The 18,721-nt window shown below is 42.8% G+C and overlaps 1 protein-coding gene across 1 annotated transcript; it reads right to left on the bottom strand.

Moving 5' to 3' along the window:
* Nucleotides 1-552: 552 nt before the first annotated feature.
* Nucleotides 553-18,454, bottom strand: LOC124037881 (serine/threonine-protein kinase Kist-like). Its single transcript, XM_046353070.1, has 8 exons — nt 17,670-18,454; nt 7,333-7,667; nt 6,727-6,924; nt 5,417-5,511; nt 5,140-5,216; nt 4,770-4,868; nt 916-1,004; nt 553-766 (listed from the first exon to the last, which is right to left on the bottom strand). The coding sequence occupies exons 1-8, from the start codon at nt 17,878-17,880 to the stop codon at nt 620-622; spliced, it is 1,251 nt and encodes a 416-aa protein (XP_046209026.1). The 5' UTR covers nt 17,881-18,454; the 3' UTR covers nt 553-619.
* Between the last annotated feature and the right edge of the window lie 267 nt (nt 18,455-18,721).

Genomic DNA, 18,721 nt, shown 5'->3' with positions numbered 1-18,721 from the left:
TTTACACTAATAAATATAGGATATTCAAGCCGTTGCGAACAGACAAAAGTAGGGCCCTATTCAATCCAAACTGCTTGCTGGGTTTACGAAACCCATAGGGTACTTGGTACTGTACTTGTGCTCTTCAAGATCGGTGGACATCAAGTAATTATCTTGTTCAGGGTTTGACATGAGCACAGTGTGCAAAGTGGGACAGTGTGCAGTTTTGGCCAGTGAGGATCCATTTATCAAAAGTCAAGCCAGCTATGATAAATATATGACCCATCTGAATCTGTCAACCGTAGCATCCAGCAGTATACATCCCCATAGCAGGACATGGAAGATTGGATTATACAAATCTTTCTTTTCACAGACTGTTGCTACATACAGTAAAGCTACAGGACACACTAGGTCAACTCTGGCTCTAGAGGCTGCAGAGAGCAGAGTGGTGATCTGATATGACTATACACATGACAGTGACTGACTGAGGCCTAGGCCTGTGCTCTTCAGCAGACAGTGTGTGTGTGTGTGTGTGTGTGTGTGTGTGTGTGTGTGTGTGTGTGTGTGTGTGTGTGTGTGTGTGTGTGTGTGTGTGTGTGTGTGTGTGTGTGTGTGTGTGTGTGTGTGTGTGTGTGTGTGTTCACTGCACGGTCTGGTACAGATAGCCTCTCTTGTAAGCACTCCGGGGGTAGAACGTGGCAACGACAAACTTCCCGTCAAAGGTCCGCCCCGTCAGCAGTCTCTGGGCCTCTTTGGAGTCGCCTGCGTTAGCGTATTCTACAAACACCTGGGGGAAAACATGCATGCACACACAGATTACACCATGAACAGATGTTAAAAACACAGGTCTACAATATCTACAAATGTATAAACTACAAAAACTGTATAGAAGTATTAGAAAGACAAACTGCTAATGGGGCTAGTTGTGTGCGTTACCTGTCCTTTGCCTGGGTTCTCCTTGGGGATGAGCAAAGAGACCACAGAGCCATACTTCTGACACTCCTCAGTCATGTCCTCCAAGATGTCTGACAACACAACATCATCATCATGCTAGTTAGTCACAATATCAATGTGATCAGTGTAGGAAATGCAAATTGAAAAAGAGAAATGGGGGGGTATTTTGACACTTGACATTTTTCTGAGTTTAAATGTACTTGGTTAAGGTGTATGTAAACTTCCGACTTCAACTGTACATGCACAGAGGATGCTGACCAATAACAAGCGGGCTCTCCTTCTCTCTGCATGGCATGCACATACTGGCCAATCACAAGCATAGAGCTCGTAGTTAGATGCTGGTGAGGAGCAAAAGGCTTTACTTACCAGAGACAGTATGAGGTTGAGGAACCTCTGTATCAGAAACATGAGTGCTGCTAGTGCTAATGAGAATGTTGATTTGGTGCAAAAAAAGGGCGCCTCTACAGTGGTATAGCAGTATTCAGGCTACAGAAAAACGATGTCAACCAAATGCAAATATTGTGCAAAAAGTGCCTCAGAGTTGTGGCGCCAACAAGAGCGGCGACACATTTAATCAATCATTTGAATAATAACCATCTCTACTAGAGGTCGACCGATTATGATTTTTCAACACCGATAATTGGAGGACCAAAAAAGCCGATACCAATTCAAATCAGCCGATTTTTTAACATTTATTTGTAATAATGACAATTACAACAATACTGAATGAACACTTATTTTAACTTAATAGAATACATCAATAAAATCAATTTAGCCCCAAGTAAATAATGAAACATGTTCAATTTGTTTTAAATAAAGCAAAAACAAAGTGTTGGAGAAGTAAAAGTGCAATATGTGCTATGTAGGAAAGCAAACGTTTCAGTTCCTTGCTCAGAACATATGAAAGCTGGTGGTTCCTTTTAACATGAGTCTTCAATAATCCCAGGTAAGAAGTTAAGTTGTAGTTATTATAAGAATTATAGGGCTATTTCCCTCTATATCATTTGTATTTCATTAACCTTTGACTATTGGATGTTCTTATAGGCACTTTAGTATTGCCAGTGTAACAGTAAAGCTTCCGTCCCTCTCCTCGCTCCTCCCTCGAACCAGCAACAACAGCCACCATCGAAGCAGCGCTACCCATGCAGAGCAAGGGAAACAACCACAGGCTCAGAGCAAGTGACTTTTGAAACACTATTTGCACGAGCTAACTAGCTAGCCATTTCACTTCAGTTACACCAGCCTCATCTCTGGTTGATAGGCTTGAAGTCATAAACAGCGCAATGCTTGACGCACAATGAAGAGCTGCTGGCAAAACACACGAAAGTGCTGTTTGAATGAATGTTTACGCGCCTGCTTCTGCCTACCACCGCTCAGTCAGATAGTTCGATACTTGTACGCTCAGTCAGATTATATGCAACGCAGGACACGCTAGATAATATCTAGCAATATCATCAACCATGTGTAGTTACCTAGTGATTATGATTGATTGTTTTTTTATAAGATAAGTTTAATGCTAGCTAGCAACTTACCTTGGCTTACTGCATTCACGTAACAGGCAGTCTCCTTGTGGAGTGCAGCGAGAGAGAGGTAGGTCATTATTGCGTTGGGCTAGTTAACTGTAAGGTTTCAAAGTTGAATCCCCCGAGCTGACAAGGTGAAAATCTGTTGTTCTGCCCTGAATGAGGCAGTTAACCCAACGTTCCTAGGCCGTCATTGAAAATAAGAACGTGTTAACTGACTTGCCTAGTTAAATAAAAATGCTATACAATTTATGTTTTTAAAGTATTTAAAAATATTTTAAAAATGGCGCCCAAAAATACCGATTTCCAATTGTTATGAAAACTTGAAAATCGTCCCTATTTAAAATAGGCCATTCCGATCAATCGGTCGAACTCTAATCTCTACTTTATGACGATTACATTTTTTTCCAAGTACCCGACAGCAGCAAAGCCCCTCAGCCACCTACGTTAAACAGGCATTGATTGCTGATGAGTTTTCTGGTGTAACACTCTAGGGGGAAAAAATCCTGCACAGACACAGAAATCAGTGAGGCTGTCAATTAGCCAAAGCCATGGTTCCTGTCACTGAGCAGCTAGTGGCTGCACTTCCCTTTGTAGTCCTTAATCGTTTGCAAGCCCGGCTACATCCAACAACGAGTGTCAGAGCCGGTGTATTAGCATTCAATCCTAGTCCTGTGTTGACGCGTTGTCTGTTTGATGTTTTGTTGGAGGGCATAGCGGGATTTCCTATAAGAGTCCGGGTTGGAGTCCCACTCCTTGAAGGCGGCAGCTCTACTCTTTAGTTCAGTGCAGATGTTGCCTGTAATCCATGGCTTCTGGTTGGGGTATGTACGTAAGGTCACTATGGGAACGACGCCGTCGATGCACTTACTGATGAAGCCGGTGAATGATGTGGTATACTCCTCAATGCAATCGGAAGAATCCCGGAACATGTTCCAGTCTGTGCTAGCAAAACAGTCCTGTAGCTTAGCATCTGCGTCATCTGACCACTTCCGTATTGAGTGAGTCACTGGTACTTCCTTCTTTAGTTTTTACTTGCAAGCAGGAATCAGGAGGATTTAACTATGGTCAGATTTGCCAAATAGAGGGCGAGGGAGAGCTTTCTACACATCTCTGTGTATGGAATAAAGGTGTCCAACAGTTTTTTTTCCCCACTCTGGTTGCACATGTGACATGTTGGTAGAAATTTGTGTAAACAGATTTACGTTTTCCTGCATTAAAGGCCCCGGCCCCTGGGAGCACCATCGCTGGATGAGCATTTTCTCGTCAATGGCCTTATACAGCTCGTTGAGTGCGGTCTTAGTGCCAGCGTCAGTTTGTGGTGGTAAATAGACAGCTACGAAAAATATAGATAAACTCTTGGTAAATACTGTGGTTTACAGCTTATCATGGGGTACTCTACCTCAGGCGAGAAAAACCTTGAGACTTCTTGAATTTCAGATTTTGCGCACCAGCTGTTATTGATAAATAGAAACAGCTCCCTCGTCTTACCGGAAGTAACTGTTCTGTCTTGCCGATACACGAAAACCCAGCCAACTGTATATTACCCATGTCGTTGTTCAGCCACGACTCTGTGAAATATAAGATATTACAGTTTTTAAAGGTCCCGTTGGTAGGATAGTCTTGAAATGGAGCTCATCCAGTTTATTCTCCAATGATTGCATGTTTGCCACTAGGACAGATGGTATTGGTGGGTTACCCACTCACTGCCGAATTCTGACAAGGCACCCGGACCTGCATCCCCTGCATCAGCGTCTGCTCTTCATGCGAATGACAGGGATTTGAGCCTGGTCCGGGGGCCGACTCGTTAAAGAAAATAAACCACCCCCCCTTGAGCCTTAACGCTTGATTATAATAATGATTGAGCCAACTTACACGCTATATTTTTATGATCATGTTTGTTAATATGTGGGTGTAATAATCCTATCTATTATCATTGTAACCTATTACAATGTTGGATAAAATCTTTGAATTGGATCATTTCCTTTGGTTTTGTATTCAGTTAGCACAGTATGTATTCATTCATATGATCTCATTTTAGAATTAATGTTCTCTACCCTGACACTTGTTTTAACCATGTCTGATGGAATTACCAAATCTTCACCCAAGTGTTTGAAAATCACAATATCTCCCCCCCCCCCTCCATCTCAAAAAGTTTTGGCCGGATAATAATTTTAGGGGAATATTTTAGAAATCTAGGGACAATATTCCCTAAAGCTCTAGTGTACTTCCGACGTTGATAGTGATAATGAGCAACTGTAGGAGCAATTTAGTGTCAGAGGAGAAAGCCAGTTAAAAAACGCTGTACCCTACCTTCATACTCCTCCTCATTGTGCAGGTGGCCGTCATCAATCAGGTTGAGCAGGCGCAGAACAGGAGAGGGAAGCAGAACCAAGTCTTCTATGTGAGGAGCTGTCACACAGGTTTAATAGGTCTAAGAGGCCTTTTCCAGGGTATATACAGCTCCACCAACCCCTATCTAACCACATGAAATAATCTTGGGTGATATCATTGAAAATTCAATATGCAAATGTCATAAAGAGGTAGATGTTTACAAGCAGAGGGAAATATGGGTTGGGCGGGGGGGGGTGAGAGTGGAGAGAGAGCTGGTAAAATTATGCTGTATTACAAGCTATCAAGCTGGCTGAGAGGAAGGTATGTGCCCATATCGACTGTGAATTACCAAAAGGAATGCTGAAGAAGGGGCTAAGCAGGGCCTTCTCAGCTGTGCCTCTGTGCTTGGGGTTGTTGTGAAGCATACTGCGGGAGCATACAAATGTCAACGTTATAGGTACCTCTCTCGCAGGATAATCATCATAATCATTTCAATAACTTTCCAATGTTGAAAATGACAACTTATATTTAAGGGAGTGCAGAGTCAATGTGGTACAATGGATCAAATGTCTGCATTTACCTAAAAACAAAACAAAATGAATGTGGTCCTGAATGAATGTTGTTACCTTTTGATAAGGTCTCTGAGGTGATAGACAGGGATGGCAGGAACCACCACACTGTTACTGGCAAAGATCTGGTCGACTATTGCTGCACTGTTGTCCTGCAGGAGCAAAGAACAATAGGCTGCAGAACAGCAGTTTGGACAACACACCCATGTCTATCTGATACATGTGCATTATCTATCGATCTATCTTTCTGAAGAACATATCAATCTATTAGCTACAGGTGGAACAGAGTCCACCTTATTCATAGGAAAACAAGTACCCATGTCTCTATTACAGTCCACTGTATGTCTGGTTATGTAATCACAGCGGGTGGCGGTATAAGACCTTGAAACAGGTTAACATTCACAAGGCCGTGGGACCAAATGGATTACCAAGACGCAACACCCTAGTGCCCTTTAAGATCATGCGTGCTTAGTCCCCTCCTGTACTCCCCATTAACCCACACCCCCATCGACGGGGCTGTAGTGGAGCGGGTCGAAAGCTTCAAGTTCCTCAGTGTGCACATCACTAAGTAGTTGATTAACATGGTCCACACACACCAACACAATCGTGAAGAAGGTACGACAACGCCTCTTCCCCCTCAGGAGGCTGATAAGATTTGATATGGGCCCTCAGAACCTCAAGTTCTACAGCTGCACCATTGAGAGCATCTTGACCGTCTGCATCACCACTTGGTATGGCAACTGCTTAGCACCTGACCGCAAGGTGTACAGAGAGTAGTGCGTACATCACTGGGGTCGAGCTCCCTGCCATCCAGGACCTCTATACCAGGCAGTGTCAGAGGAAGGCCCTAAAGTATCCAAGATTCCAGCCACCAGACTGTTCTCTCTGCTACAGCATGGCGAGTGGTACCGATGCACCAAGTCTGGAACCAACAGGACCAACAGCTTCTACCCCCAAGCCATAAGACTACTAAATAGTCAACCAAATAGCTATCTGCATTGACACTTTTTGCACTAACTCTTCTGACATCACGACATACGCTGCTGCTACTGTTAATCATCTATCCTGTTGCCTCGTCACTTTACCCCTGAATACATGTACATATCTACCTCAATTACCACATCGACTCAGTACTGGTACCCCGTGTAAATAGCCAAGTTACCATTACTCATTGTGTATTTATTCCTCATGTCCTTCTTATTTTTTTCCATTGTTGGGAAGGGCCTGTTGACAATAATGTTGACAATAATGTGGTAAAAAAACAGTAATTTAAGCAGGTGCGTTAGTGCTGTGGTGGAACAAAAGCCTGCACACTCTGTATAGTAGCAATCCAGGCCCAAAGTTAGATGGCCAGTCTGTGGACATACCTTCCACTCGGGTGTCCTGACAGTGTCTTTGAGTTTGATGCCTGAGTACATCTCCAACAGGACGATTGCCAAGCTCCAGAGGTCCACAGCGGCCGAGCAGCCAGAGTCACCATCCATCTCCATCCCCGCCTGGGCCAGGGAGTATTGATGCTCAGCCTCCGGGGCACGGTACCCATCTGTCTGGATGTATTTCACATCCTGAACACAGAAAATGGAGGCAAAATGTTTCACACAGAGAATATTGTATCTTTTGTCCATTCTAGCACGACTACCATCTAGTCAGGGACTACAGCTTACTCCAACATCTGTCCTCCACCAGTTTATTTATTTTAACCTTTTTTTTGTCATTTAGCAGATGCTCTTATGCAGAGCAATTAGGGTTACGTACCTTGCTCAAGGGCACAACAGATTTTACACCTAGTCGGCTCAGGGATTTAAACCAGCAACCTTTTGGCTACTGGCCCAATGTTCTTAACATCTAAGATACCTGCCCCCATACCAGAGGTGTACTCATTAGTCCAAAACGTTCCCAGTGAATTCACCCCTGGTTCCCCTCACCAGAAGCCTACAGTCAGAGCCAAACCCCTATTCTTCAGTTCAAATCACCTGGTTGCCCTCTTTGAAGCTGAGGCCAAAGTCGATGAGTTTGAAGCACTCATCGTCCGCGCTCCAGAGCACATTGCGGGGCTTGAGGTCGGCATGAACATAGCCCTCTCTATGGAGGAAGGCAAGGGCCTCCAGGACGTCCCTGGCACAGTGCTGCACCAGCCACATGGAGTGGCCCCGCTTCTGGGAACCACCACACTGGGGGCTGCAGGCTCGGCTTTGGGTACTGGCCCTCACAAGCAGCTCAGACACACTGACGTCCAGCAGCTCCAGCAGCAGGCAGTGCGTGGCCACACCCACCTGGCTGCGGTTGGTGAACACCCCGTACAGCGTTACTGCGGAGACAGGAGGGGTTAGGGTTACAGTCAACACAGATTTGATTGGGGAGTGAAGGAGGTTACTAGGGGCTCTGTTTGAATACTCAGAATGAATCCTTCAGTCATCCCTTCCTATTGTAATCACTGATGGGATCCGTAAAGTAAAGTTAAAAGGTTATAAAAAAAGTGTGTTATGAAAACATTGTGTATTATATGAATGTTCACGTATTATGAATGCAAAATAAGTCTATATGGTGATATTGAGGAGGTAGAATTGAGGACATAATCAAAACCATATCCATTTATAGCCCAGTCCTTCAAAAATGTGGTGATTATCAATAAACAGACAACAGAATTGTTTTATATAGAGGCAAAGTACTCTCCAATATCTTATCTTCCTTTGAATTGTTTTATAGCAAATAAAGAGCATGGACCTTTTACAAATGAGACGGACAAGGTTGGGTTATTAGCAATGTTCCCTCAAATTTTTTCCAGCACTGAGCAAATTTCAGGTCTGCGGAACGCAAACTTGAATGTTATGAAAATTCTGAGCAACTCCCAGCACACGCTTACTGTGAATGTAGGCCTACCAGAGTGGTCAACTGTTAAAAACAATGGAAAAAAATGCATTCCATAACATTTTAACATGGCAATAGCTCTGGCAATAGCTCTATCATTTAGCTTACAGTAGCAGCTAATGTGTGGGGTCCAATGTAGGCCTACATTTCATGAGATCTTTGGGGGTGGGGGGGGGGGGGGGGAATGCAGCGCTTGATATTAACCTGTTTTTCCACTGGTCCTTTAGACAAGGGGACTAAAAAAATGTTGTTTTTGGCAAGAAACTACTTTACAAAATAAATTGCATCATTCCCATACCATTGTTACAGAAAATCAGACAAATTATGCTAACCTCTTCCTATTGGCTACTTATCTTATTCAAGAACGTGTCAAAATACAACACTGCCCCTTTAAGACACAAACAAAAAGCTCTTTGCCTGACTGCTTTTCAAAGATGTCTAGAAATGCACACATTTTGTGCTCTTGTAGGAAGCAATCACTCCCCCATTACTGACTACAAAGTATCTATAACTGAGCTAATAACTCATTAACTAGCAAAGGATATGAACAAAATGTAAACGCATGGCTACATGCAGCTCTCGCTTTGATCTCAAAACAAGTTCATCGACTCACGACACAGCTGCAAACACAGTCCAGTTCAAAGTAAATGGCAGACCCATAGATAAAAATGGTTTATTTGCAAATAGGCCTACTGCAGTTCTGATTGGTTATACTGCACCGGTTTCGTAGTATACGGATGAGTCCTGCACAACAAAATAATCCTACATAGTTTGTTTTGGTATGTTGCATTGAAAGTAGCTAATATTGCATTGTTTCGAACCCAATTCCACAGTAAAGGGAAACGTTGATAGTGTTAACTAGCACAGAAAATTCTAGAAAGTCGAGTGAAGTTCAATCTCATGCTTCTCTCGGTGGGCTGATATTACTTATGCACCCTGCACAGCAGTCCAGGGGAGAGGCGTGAGCGCACGCAGCTTAGAGGGAACATTGGTTATTAGGATGCTTGAGTACAAATCAGGCTTATCATGAGTTTGTTTGACATGACTGAGATGGGTTTTATGATATGCCAATCAAGACTTTAAAAACCAGTATTGCCAGGAAGAAATATGGTTACATGCACACAATAATACGATTGAGGTGAATCGTCAGATTAATATAATAGAATGTTTAAAACTTTTACCTGCTTTGCAAGAAGAACCATTTCTTTAGCCCAAGATTTACTCTTAAAAGAGCCTACGATTACCGTTATAGGTCCAAGGAATTTATTTGTTCATTTTCAGAGGTAGACAGGCTCTGGCACCCAACAACTCCATCCCAAACTTGAATAGACTCAATTGCGATACGGTTCTAGAAACATAAAAGCCTTCACTTTCATATCACATCATATACACTTACTGTACCGGCTTAATTAACAGGTACTTAACGACAACACGTTTCTGCCAGTTTTCTTCCATTACACACAGGGGTTCGGAGAATGCTAAATAGCTCATTAGCGCAGGTGGTCCACTGTCGTCGGTGGATCTTCCGTAAACACACAGTGTAACATCAAATCAAACTATTGGTCGCATACACATGGTTAGCAGATGTTATTGCGAGTGCAGCGAAAAGCTTGTGCTTCTAGTTCTGACAGTGCAGCAATATCTAACAAGTAATATCTAACCATTCCACAACAAAATACCTAACACACAAGTTTAAATGAGGAATGGAATAATAATATATAAATATATGGATGAGCAATGTCAGAGCGGCATATGCTAAGACGCAATAGATATGTATATACTGTATTCTATACTATGAGATGAGTAACACAATATATGAAAACATAAGTGGCATTATTAAAGTGACTAGAGTTCTATTTATTAAAGTGGCAAGTGATTACAAGTCTGTATGTAGGCAGCAGCCTCACTGTGCCATTGATAACTGTTTAACAGTCTGATGGCCTTGAGATAGAGACTGAAAAACAGTTTCTCAGCTTTGATGCACCTGTACTGACCTCGCCATCTGGGTGAACAGGCAGTGGCTCGGGTGGTTGTTGTCCTTGATGATCTTTGTGGCCTTCCTGTGACATCGGGTGCTGTAGGTGTCCTGTCGGGCAGGTAGTTTGTCCCTGGTGATGTGTTGGGCAGACCGCACCACCCTCTGGAGAGCCCTGCGGTTGTGGGCGGTGCAGTTGCCGTACCAGGCGGTGATACAGCCCGACAGGATGCTCTCAATTGTGCACCTGTAAAAGTTTGTGAGTGCTTTTGGTGACAAGCCAAATTTCTTCAGTCTCCTGAGGCTTTTGCGCCTTCACCACACTGTCTGTGTGTGTGGACCATTTCAGTTTGTCAGTGGTATGTATGCAGAGGAACTTTTAAAAAATTTAAAAAATAAACAACTTTCCACCTTCTCCACTGCGGTCCCATCGATGTGGATAGGGGGTGCTCCCTCTGCGGTTTCTTGAAGTTCACGATCATCTCCTTTGTTTTATTGACATTGAGTGAGAGGTTATTTTCCTGACACCATACAACGAGAGCCCTCACCTCCTGCCTGTCGGCTGTCTCGTCACTGTTGGTAATGAAACCCACTACTGTTGTGTCGTCTGAAAACGTGATGATTGAGTTGGAGGCGTGCATGGCCAAGCAGTAATCATGGGTGAACAGGGAGTACAGGAGGGGGCTGAGCACACACCCTTGTGGGGCCACAGTGTTGAGATCAGCGAAGTGGAGGTGTTGTTTCCTATGTTCACCACCTAGGGAGGGATGCCCGTCTCAAAGTCCAAGACCCAATTTCACAGGGCGGCGTTGAGACCCAGGGCCTCAAGATTAACGATGAGCTTGGAGGGTGCTATGGTGTTCAATGCTGAGGTATAGTCAACTAACAGCATTTTTACATAGGTATTCCTCTTGTCAAGATAGGATAGGGCAGTGTGCAGTGTGATGGCGATTGCATTGTCTGTGGACCTATTGGGGCAGTAAGCAAATTGAAGAGGGTCTAGGGTGAGATTGAGTATGTCCGTAAACACACCAGCCAGCTGGTCTGCGCATGCTGAGGACCTGGCTAGGGATGCAGTCTGGGCCGGCAGCCTTGTGAGGGTTAACACATTTAAATGTCTTACTCACGTCGGCCATGGAGAAGGAGAGCCCACAGTCCTTGGTAGCGGGCCGAGTCTGTGGCACTGTATTATCCTCAAAGCGGGCAAAGAAGGTGTGTGAATATAAGTATGCTCTCTCTAATTCTCCCTTTCTTTCTCTCTCGGAGGACCTGAGCCCTAGGACCATGCCCCAGGACTACCTGACATGATGACTCCTTGCTGTCCCCAGTCCACCTGGCCGTGCTGCTGCTCCAGTTTCAACTGTTCTGCCTTATTATTATACGACCATGCTGGTCATTTATGAACATTTGAACATCTTGGCCATGTTCTGTTATAATCTCCACCCGGCACAGCCAGAAGAGAACTGGCCACCCCACATAGCCTGGTTCCTCTCTAGCTTTCTTCCTAGGTTTTGGCCTTTCTAGGAGTTTTTCCGAGCCACCGTGCTTCTACACCTGCATTGCTTGCTGTTTGGGGTTTTAGGGTGGGTTTCTGTACAACACTTTGAGATATCAGCTGATGTACGAAGGGCTATATAAATAAATTTAAATTTGATTTGAATCAAGACGTCCCGTGTCCGCAGCATGGCTGGTTTTCCTTGTATAGTCCATAATTGTCTGTAGACCCTGCCACATGCGTCTTGTGTGTGAGCCGTTGAATTGCGACTCCACTTTGTCTCTATATTGACATTGCTTGTTTGATTGCCTTGCAGAGGGAATGACTACTCTGTTTGTATTCCTCCACATTCCCAGTCGCCTTGTCAAGGTTAAATGCGGTGGTACGCACTTTCAGTTTTGCGGAAATGCTGCCATCTATCCACAGTTCCTGGTTAGGGTAGGTTTTAATAGTCACAGTGTGTACAACATCTCCTATGCACTTCCTTATAAACTCACTCACAGAATCAGCGCATACGTCGATATTATTCTCTGAGGCTACCTGGAACATATCCCAGTCCAAGGAATCAAAAACAATCTTGAAGCCCGGTTTACAATTGGTCAAACCAACATTGAATAGTCCTTAGCACGGATACCTCCTGCTTGAGTTTCTGCCTATAGGAAGGGAGGAGGAAAATGGAGTCGTGGTCAGATTTGCTGAAAGGAGGGCGGAGGAGGGCCTGGTAGGCATCGCGGAAGTTAGAGTAACAATGGTCCAGTGTTTTTCCAGCGCGAGTGCTAGTCGGTATGCTGATAGAATTTCGGTAGCATTTTCCTCAAATTTGCTTTGTTAAAATCCCCAGCTACAGTAAATGCAGCCTCAGGATATATGGTTTCCAGGTTGAATAGAGTCCAGTGTTCCTTGGTGGCCGTCGTGGTATCTGCTTGAGTGGGGGATATACAGTTGAAGTCGGAAATTTACATACACTTAGGTTGGCGTCGTTAAAACTACTTTTCAAACAGTCCACAATTGTCTTGTTAACTTCTTGGTCACATCCGAATGAAATGCATGCCCAAATTCAACTGCCTGCTACTCATCCCCAGAACATAAGATATGCATATTATTAGTAGATTTGGATAGAAAACTCTGAAGTTTCTAAAACAGAACTTATTTAGCAGACAAAACCCTGAGGACAAACCATTCAGATTTTTGGGGGGGAGGGGGGGGTCACTCTTTTCAATGGGTTTTCATTGGGAATCCAGATTTCTAAGGGATCTTCTTGCAGTTCCTACCGCTTCCACTGGATGGCAACAGTCTTTAGAAATTGGTTGAGGTTATTCCTTTGTGTAATGAAGAGGTACGGCCATCTTGAACGAGGGTCACTTGAAGTGTACTGTTAGATAGTGGAGCGTGACCAGAAAGCTAGCTACAGATTGTTTTCCTCCTGTATTGAACACAGATCATCCAGTCTTCAGTTTTATTGATTATTTACATTAAAAAATACCTAAAGTTGTATTACAAAAGTAGTTTGAAATATTTTGGCAAAGTTTACAGGTAACTTTTGAGATATTTTGACATCACTTTGCACAAGTTGGTTCTGGTGCTTTTCGGGATCAAACGCAGCAAATAAATGGACATTTTGGATATGTGATTTACTGAAAATTTGATTTTTATAGTAATTTATTTGAATTTGGCGCTCTGCATTTTCCCTGGCATTTGGCCAGGTGGGACGCTAGCATCCCACATATCCCAGAGAGGTCAACAAACTACAGTTTTGTCAAGTCAGATAGGACATCTACTTTGTGCATGACAATTAATTTTTCCAACAACTTTTTTACAGTAAGATTATTTCACTTATAGTTCACTGCATCACAATTCCAGTGGGTCAGACGTTTGCATACACTAAGATGACTGTGCCTTGAAACAGCTTGGAAAATTCCAGAAAATTATGTCATGGCTTTAGAAGCTTCCGATAGGCTCAGACATAATTTGAGTCAATTGGAAGTGCCCACCACCACCAAACTCAGTGCCCACCACCACCAAACTCAGTGCCCACCACCACCAAACTCAGTGCCCACCACCACCAAACTCAGTGCCCACCACCACCAAACTCAGTGCCCACCACCACCAAACTCAGTGCCCACCACCACCAAACTCAGTGCCCACCACCACCAAACTCAGTGCCCACCACCAAACTCAGTGCCCACCACCAAACTCAGTGCCCACCACCAAACTCAGTGCCCACCACCAAACTCAGTGCCCACCACCAAACTCAGTGCCCACCACCAAACTCAGTGCCTCTTTGCTTGACATCCTGGGAAAAATTAAAAGATACCAGCCAAGATCTCAGAAAATAAATTGCAGACCTCCACAAGTCCGGTTCATCCTTGAGAGCAATTTCCAAATGCCTGAAGGTACCACGTTCATATGGACAAACAATAGTACGCAAATATAAACATCATGGGGCCACGCAGCCGTTATACCGCTCAGGAAGGAGAGGCATTCTGTCTCCTGGAGATTAATGTACTTTGGTGCAAAAAGTACAAATCAATCTCAGAACAATGGCAAAGGTCCTTGTGAAGATGCTGGAGGAAACAGGTACAAAGTATCTATACCCATAGTAAAACGAGTCCTATATCGACATAACCTGAAAGGTCGCTCAGCAAGGAAGAAGCCACTGCTCCAAAACCGTCATTAAAAAAAGCCAGACTATGGATTGCAACTGCACTTGGAGACAAAGAACATACTTTTTGGAGAAATGTCCTTTGGTCTGATGAAACAAAAATAGAACTGTTTGGCCATAATGACCAACATTATATTTGGAGGAAAAAGGGAGAGGCTTGCAAGCCAAAGAACACCATCCCAACCATGAAGCACAGGGGTGGCAGCATCATGTTGTGGGGGTGCTTTTCTGCAGGAGGGACTGGTGCACTTCACAAAATAGATGGCATCATGAGGGAGGAAAATTAAGTTGCTATATTGGAGCAACATCTCAAGACATCAGTCAGGAAGTTAAAGCTTGGTCGCAAATGGGTCTTCCAAATTACCTCAAGCATACTTCCAAAGTTTCTGGAAATTGGCTTAAGGACAACAAAGTCAAGGTATTGGAGTGGCCATCACAAAACCCTGACCTCAATCCTATAGAAATGTTGTGGGCAGAACTGAAAAAACATTTGCGAGCAAGGAGCCCTACAAACCTGACTCAGTTACATCAGCTCTGTCAGGAGGAATGGGACAAAATTCACCCAACTTATTGTTGGAAGCTTGTGGAAGGCTACCCGAAACATTTGACCCAAGTTAAACAATTTAAAGGCAGTGCTACCAAATACTAATTGAGTGCATGTCAACTTCTGACCCACTGGGAATGATAAATGATTCTCTCATCTATTATTCTCTATTATTCTGATTATTGATTCTTCACAAAAAAAAGAGTTTTATATCTTTATGTTTGAAGCCTGAAATGTGGCAAAAGGTCGCAAAGTTCAAGGGGGCCGAATACTTTCGCAAGGCACTGTATGTGTAATGGAACTCAAGAGTCATGATCAAGGGCTACGATTTCCCTAATAATACTGTTTACATGGACACATCTGAAATTGTGCTACTCAATGATGTAAATGCATTTAAATAAATGCAGAAAATTACTGATCAAAAGAAAATGTTCTACCACAGCGACCATGTTCCCCCTGAACAAAGCAGTTAACCCACGGTTCCTAGGCAGTCATTGAAAATAGCTCTAACTGACTTGCCTAGTTAAATAAAGGTAAAATTAATAAATAAAAAATGTATTTTTGCGTTGTTTGACTAATAATCTTAGAAATAGTTTTTACGAACTCACTTCACACATGCTTACTAAGATTTTGACCTTAAGCCGATTAAGATATGCAGAGTAAGGTGTTTACATGACTATTGCCATATACTTGGCCTACTGCCATAATACTTTTAATATCAAATGATTAGTGTGCATGTAAACACTCACGACTTACTATGACAGATCAGAGACAAGACTGATGTGTGAGACTTGGTTGTAATTAGAGGTCGACCGATTCAATCGGAATGGCCGATTAATTAAGGCCGATTTCAAGTGTTCATAACAGATCTGTATTTTTGGACGCAGATTTTGCTTATTTTTTTTTTTACACCTTTATTTAACTTGGCAAATCAGTTAAGAACACATTCTTATTTTCAATGACGGCCTAGGAACAGTGGGTTAACTGCCTTGTTCAGGGGCAGAACGATAGATTTTTACCTTGTCAGCTCGCCGATTCAATCTTGCGACCTTACGGTTAACTAGTCCAACTCTCTAACCACCTGCCTCTCATTGCACTCCACGAGGAGCCTGCCTGTTACGCAAATGTAGTAGAAGCCAAGTTAAGTTGCTAGCTAGCATTAAACTTATATTATAAAAAAACAATCAATCATAATCACTAGTTAACAACACATGGTTGATGATATTACTAGTTTATCTAGCGTGTCCTGCATTGCATATAATCAATGCAATGCTGGGGGATGATTTAACAAAAGCGCATTTGCGAAGAAAGCACAATCGTTGCACGACTGTACCTAACCATAAACACCACTGCCTTTCTTAAAATCAATACACAGAAGTATATATATTTTAAATCTGCATATTTAGCTAAAAGAAATCCAGGATAGCAGGCAATATTAACCAGGCGAAATTGTGTCACTTCTCTTGCGTTTATTGCATGCAGAGTCAGGGTATATGCGACAGTTTGGGCCGCCTGGCTCATTGCGAACTAATTTGCCAAACTTTTACGTAATTATGACATAACATTGAAGGTTGTACAATGTAACAAGAATATTTAGACTTATGGATGCCACCCCTTAGATAAATAACGGAACGGTTCCGTATTTCACTGAAAGAATAAACGTCTTGTTTTCGAGATGATAGTTTCCGGATTCGACCATATTAATGACCTAAGGCTCGTATTTCTGTGTGTTATTATATTATAATTAAGTATATGATTTGATAGAGGAGTCTGACTGAGCAATGGTAGGCAGCAGCAGGCCCGTAAGCATTCATTCAAACAGCATTTTTGTACGTTTTGCCAGCAGCTCTTCGCAAGCATAGCGCTGTTTATGACTTCAAGCCTATCAGCCTAATGGCTGGTGTAACCGATGTGAAATGGCTAGCGAGTTAGCGGGGTGCGTGCTAATAGCTTTTCAAACGTCACTCGCTCTGAGACTTTGAGTAGTTATTCCCCTTGCTCTGCAAGAGCCGCATGCGTGGCTGTTGTCGATGTGTTCCTGGTTCGAGCCCAGGTAGCAGGACGGAAGCTATACTGTTCCACTGGCAATACTAAAGTGCCTATAAGAACATCCAATAGTCAACGGTATTTGAAATACAAATGGTATAGAGAGAAATAGTCCTATAAATACTATATTAACTACAACCTAAAACCTCTTACTTTGGAATATTGAAGTCTCATGTTAAAAGGAACCACCAACTTTCATATGTTCTCATGTTCTGAGCAAGGAACTCAAACGTTAGCTTTTTTACATGGCACATATTGCACGTTTACTTCTCCAACACTTTTTTTGCATTATTTAAACCAAATTGAACATGTTTCATTATTTATTTGAGGCTAAATTGAATTTTATTGATGTATTATATTAAGTTAAAATAAGTTCATTCAGTAATTGTTGTAATTGTCATTATTACAAATAAATTTTAAAATACAATTTAAAAAATAAATGGCTGATTACTCTATCAGCTTTTTTTGCTCCTCCAATAATCGGTATCTGAGTTGAAAAAATCATAATCGGTCGACCTCTAGTTGTAATGACATATTTGCAATCAGCTGGACAAGAACACAGACCCAAAGTATCCAAGGTTAAATGAGGCTACACCCTTGGCAATAAGACTCATCATTTGATTCTCACATAGCCTAGTCATGGGAGGCACACTAGAAAACGAGCACTAATTCCAGAGATTGTGCACAGTACAACCATATTGCAACTCAAACATTTCTTACCGATGTTTTTGTGTCCTTGTATGTCTTCCAGCACGGACTTCTCCTTTTCATACCCGTAATCTCCACTCTGAGTGTCAGCCTGGAACTCCTTAACCGCGGCCGTACTCGCCCTCCCCGAGCTCACACGGTATACTGAGGCCGAGACGCCTTGCCCTAGCCGGGTCTGGACGTTCCAAAACTCTCCAAATATTTCAAACAACACCGGCTTCATAGCCTGATCAACGCTTCCAGGAATCCTGCCATCAACACTAAGCTATCTGTACGGGGTACCTTCCCACTTGGATCTGAACTACAGTGGGCCATTGAAATTAATGTCAATCAACCTAGCTAGACAGCAGTACGCAGCTGCGAAAACATAGAAATCAACCAGCGAGACACCCCGATAAAAAATTACAAACGCATTTACGTTACACAAGCCAGCACTACAACGTGTCGATCGTGGAACTTAATAAATCAGTTGCGGGCTTCAAGTGTAGCAGCCAATAGCAATACTTATGTTCCTAGCTATGTTGACATGTAAGCCACTTCGCATTTGCTAGCTAACGTTAGGCTAATTCTGCTGAATGTAAAAAGTTGGCTACCTTCGCTGGCAAGATAGCCAAGTTAGTCCGACTCAAACATCACCTTAAACAACATGCATGCAGAAGTAAACCAATTAAACTATCTAATTGCACGCACTGAATCCAAACACTTTTGTTAAGCCAAGTAGTTCGCATTTCGAAAAGTTTCTTCTTGATTTTGAGGAGAGAGACTTTTGTCATTGTTTAGCCGGCCATGTTCCCGGAAGCAGCAGTCGTAAATTCCATTTTTTTATTCCATTCAAACGTCACGTTTATCAATTTCTACTTCCTCTCGTACCTGATTGGATAGGTAGTTGTAATTTCCCCTTACAGATCTAAGAACAGTCTACAGTTCAATAACGATATAGACATATAAGAAGGGTAAACAAATACACTGACGGTAAATCAGTTCTTATTGGATGGTCTCGTAAGTATTTTACTATCATAGTTGTCTGAGATGGTTAACGCGACTTTATGATTCACTTGATCTTA

The sequence above is a fragment of the Oncorhynchus gorbuscha genome, linkage group LG06, assembly GCF_021184085.1.
Source record: "Oncorhynchus gorbuscha isolate QuinsamMale2020 ecotype Even-year linkage group LG06, OgorEven_v1.0, whole genome shotgun sequence".
Lineage (NCBI taxonomy): Eukaryota > Metazoa > Chordata > Actinopteri > Salmoniformes > Salmonidae > Oncorhynchus > Oncorhynchus gorbuscha.
Note: the sequence above shows the minus strand (reverse complement) of the source record. Positions and strands in the feature narration are given on the sequence as shown.

Coding starts and splice junctions, on each gene's coding strand:
- LOC124037881 (XM_046353070.1), bottom strand. CDS start 17,880: ATGAAGCCGGTGTTGTTTGAAATATTTGGAGAGTTTTGGAACGTCCAG. Junction 6,925..7,332: donor GCTTCAAAGAGGGCAACCAG/GTGATTTGAACT, acceptor TTCTGTGTTCAG/GATGTGAAATACATCCAGAC. Junction 5,217..5,416: donor CTCAGAGACCTTATCAAAAG/GTAACAACATTC, acceptor ATGCTCCCGCAG/TATGCTTCACAACAACCCCA.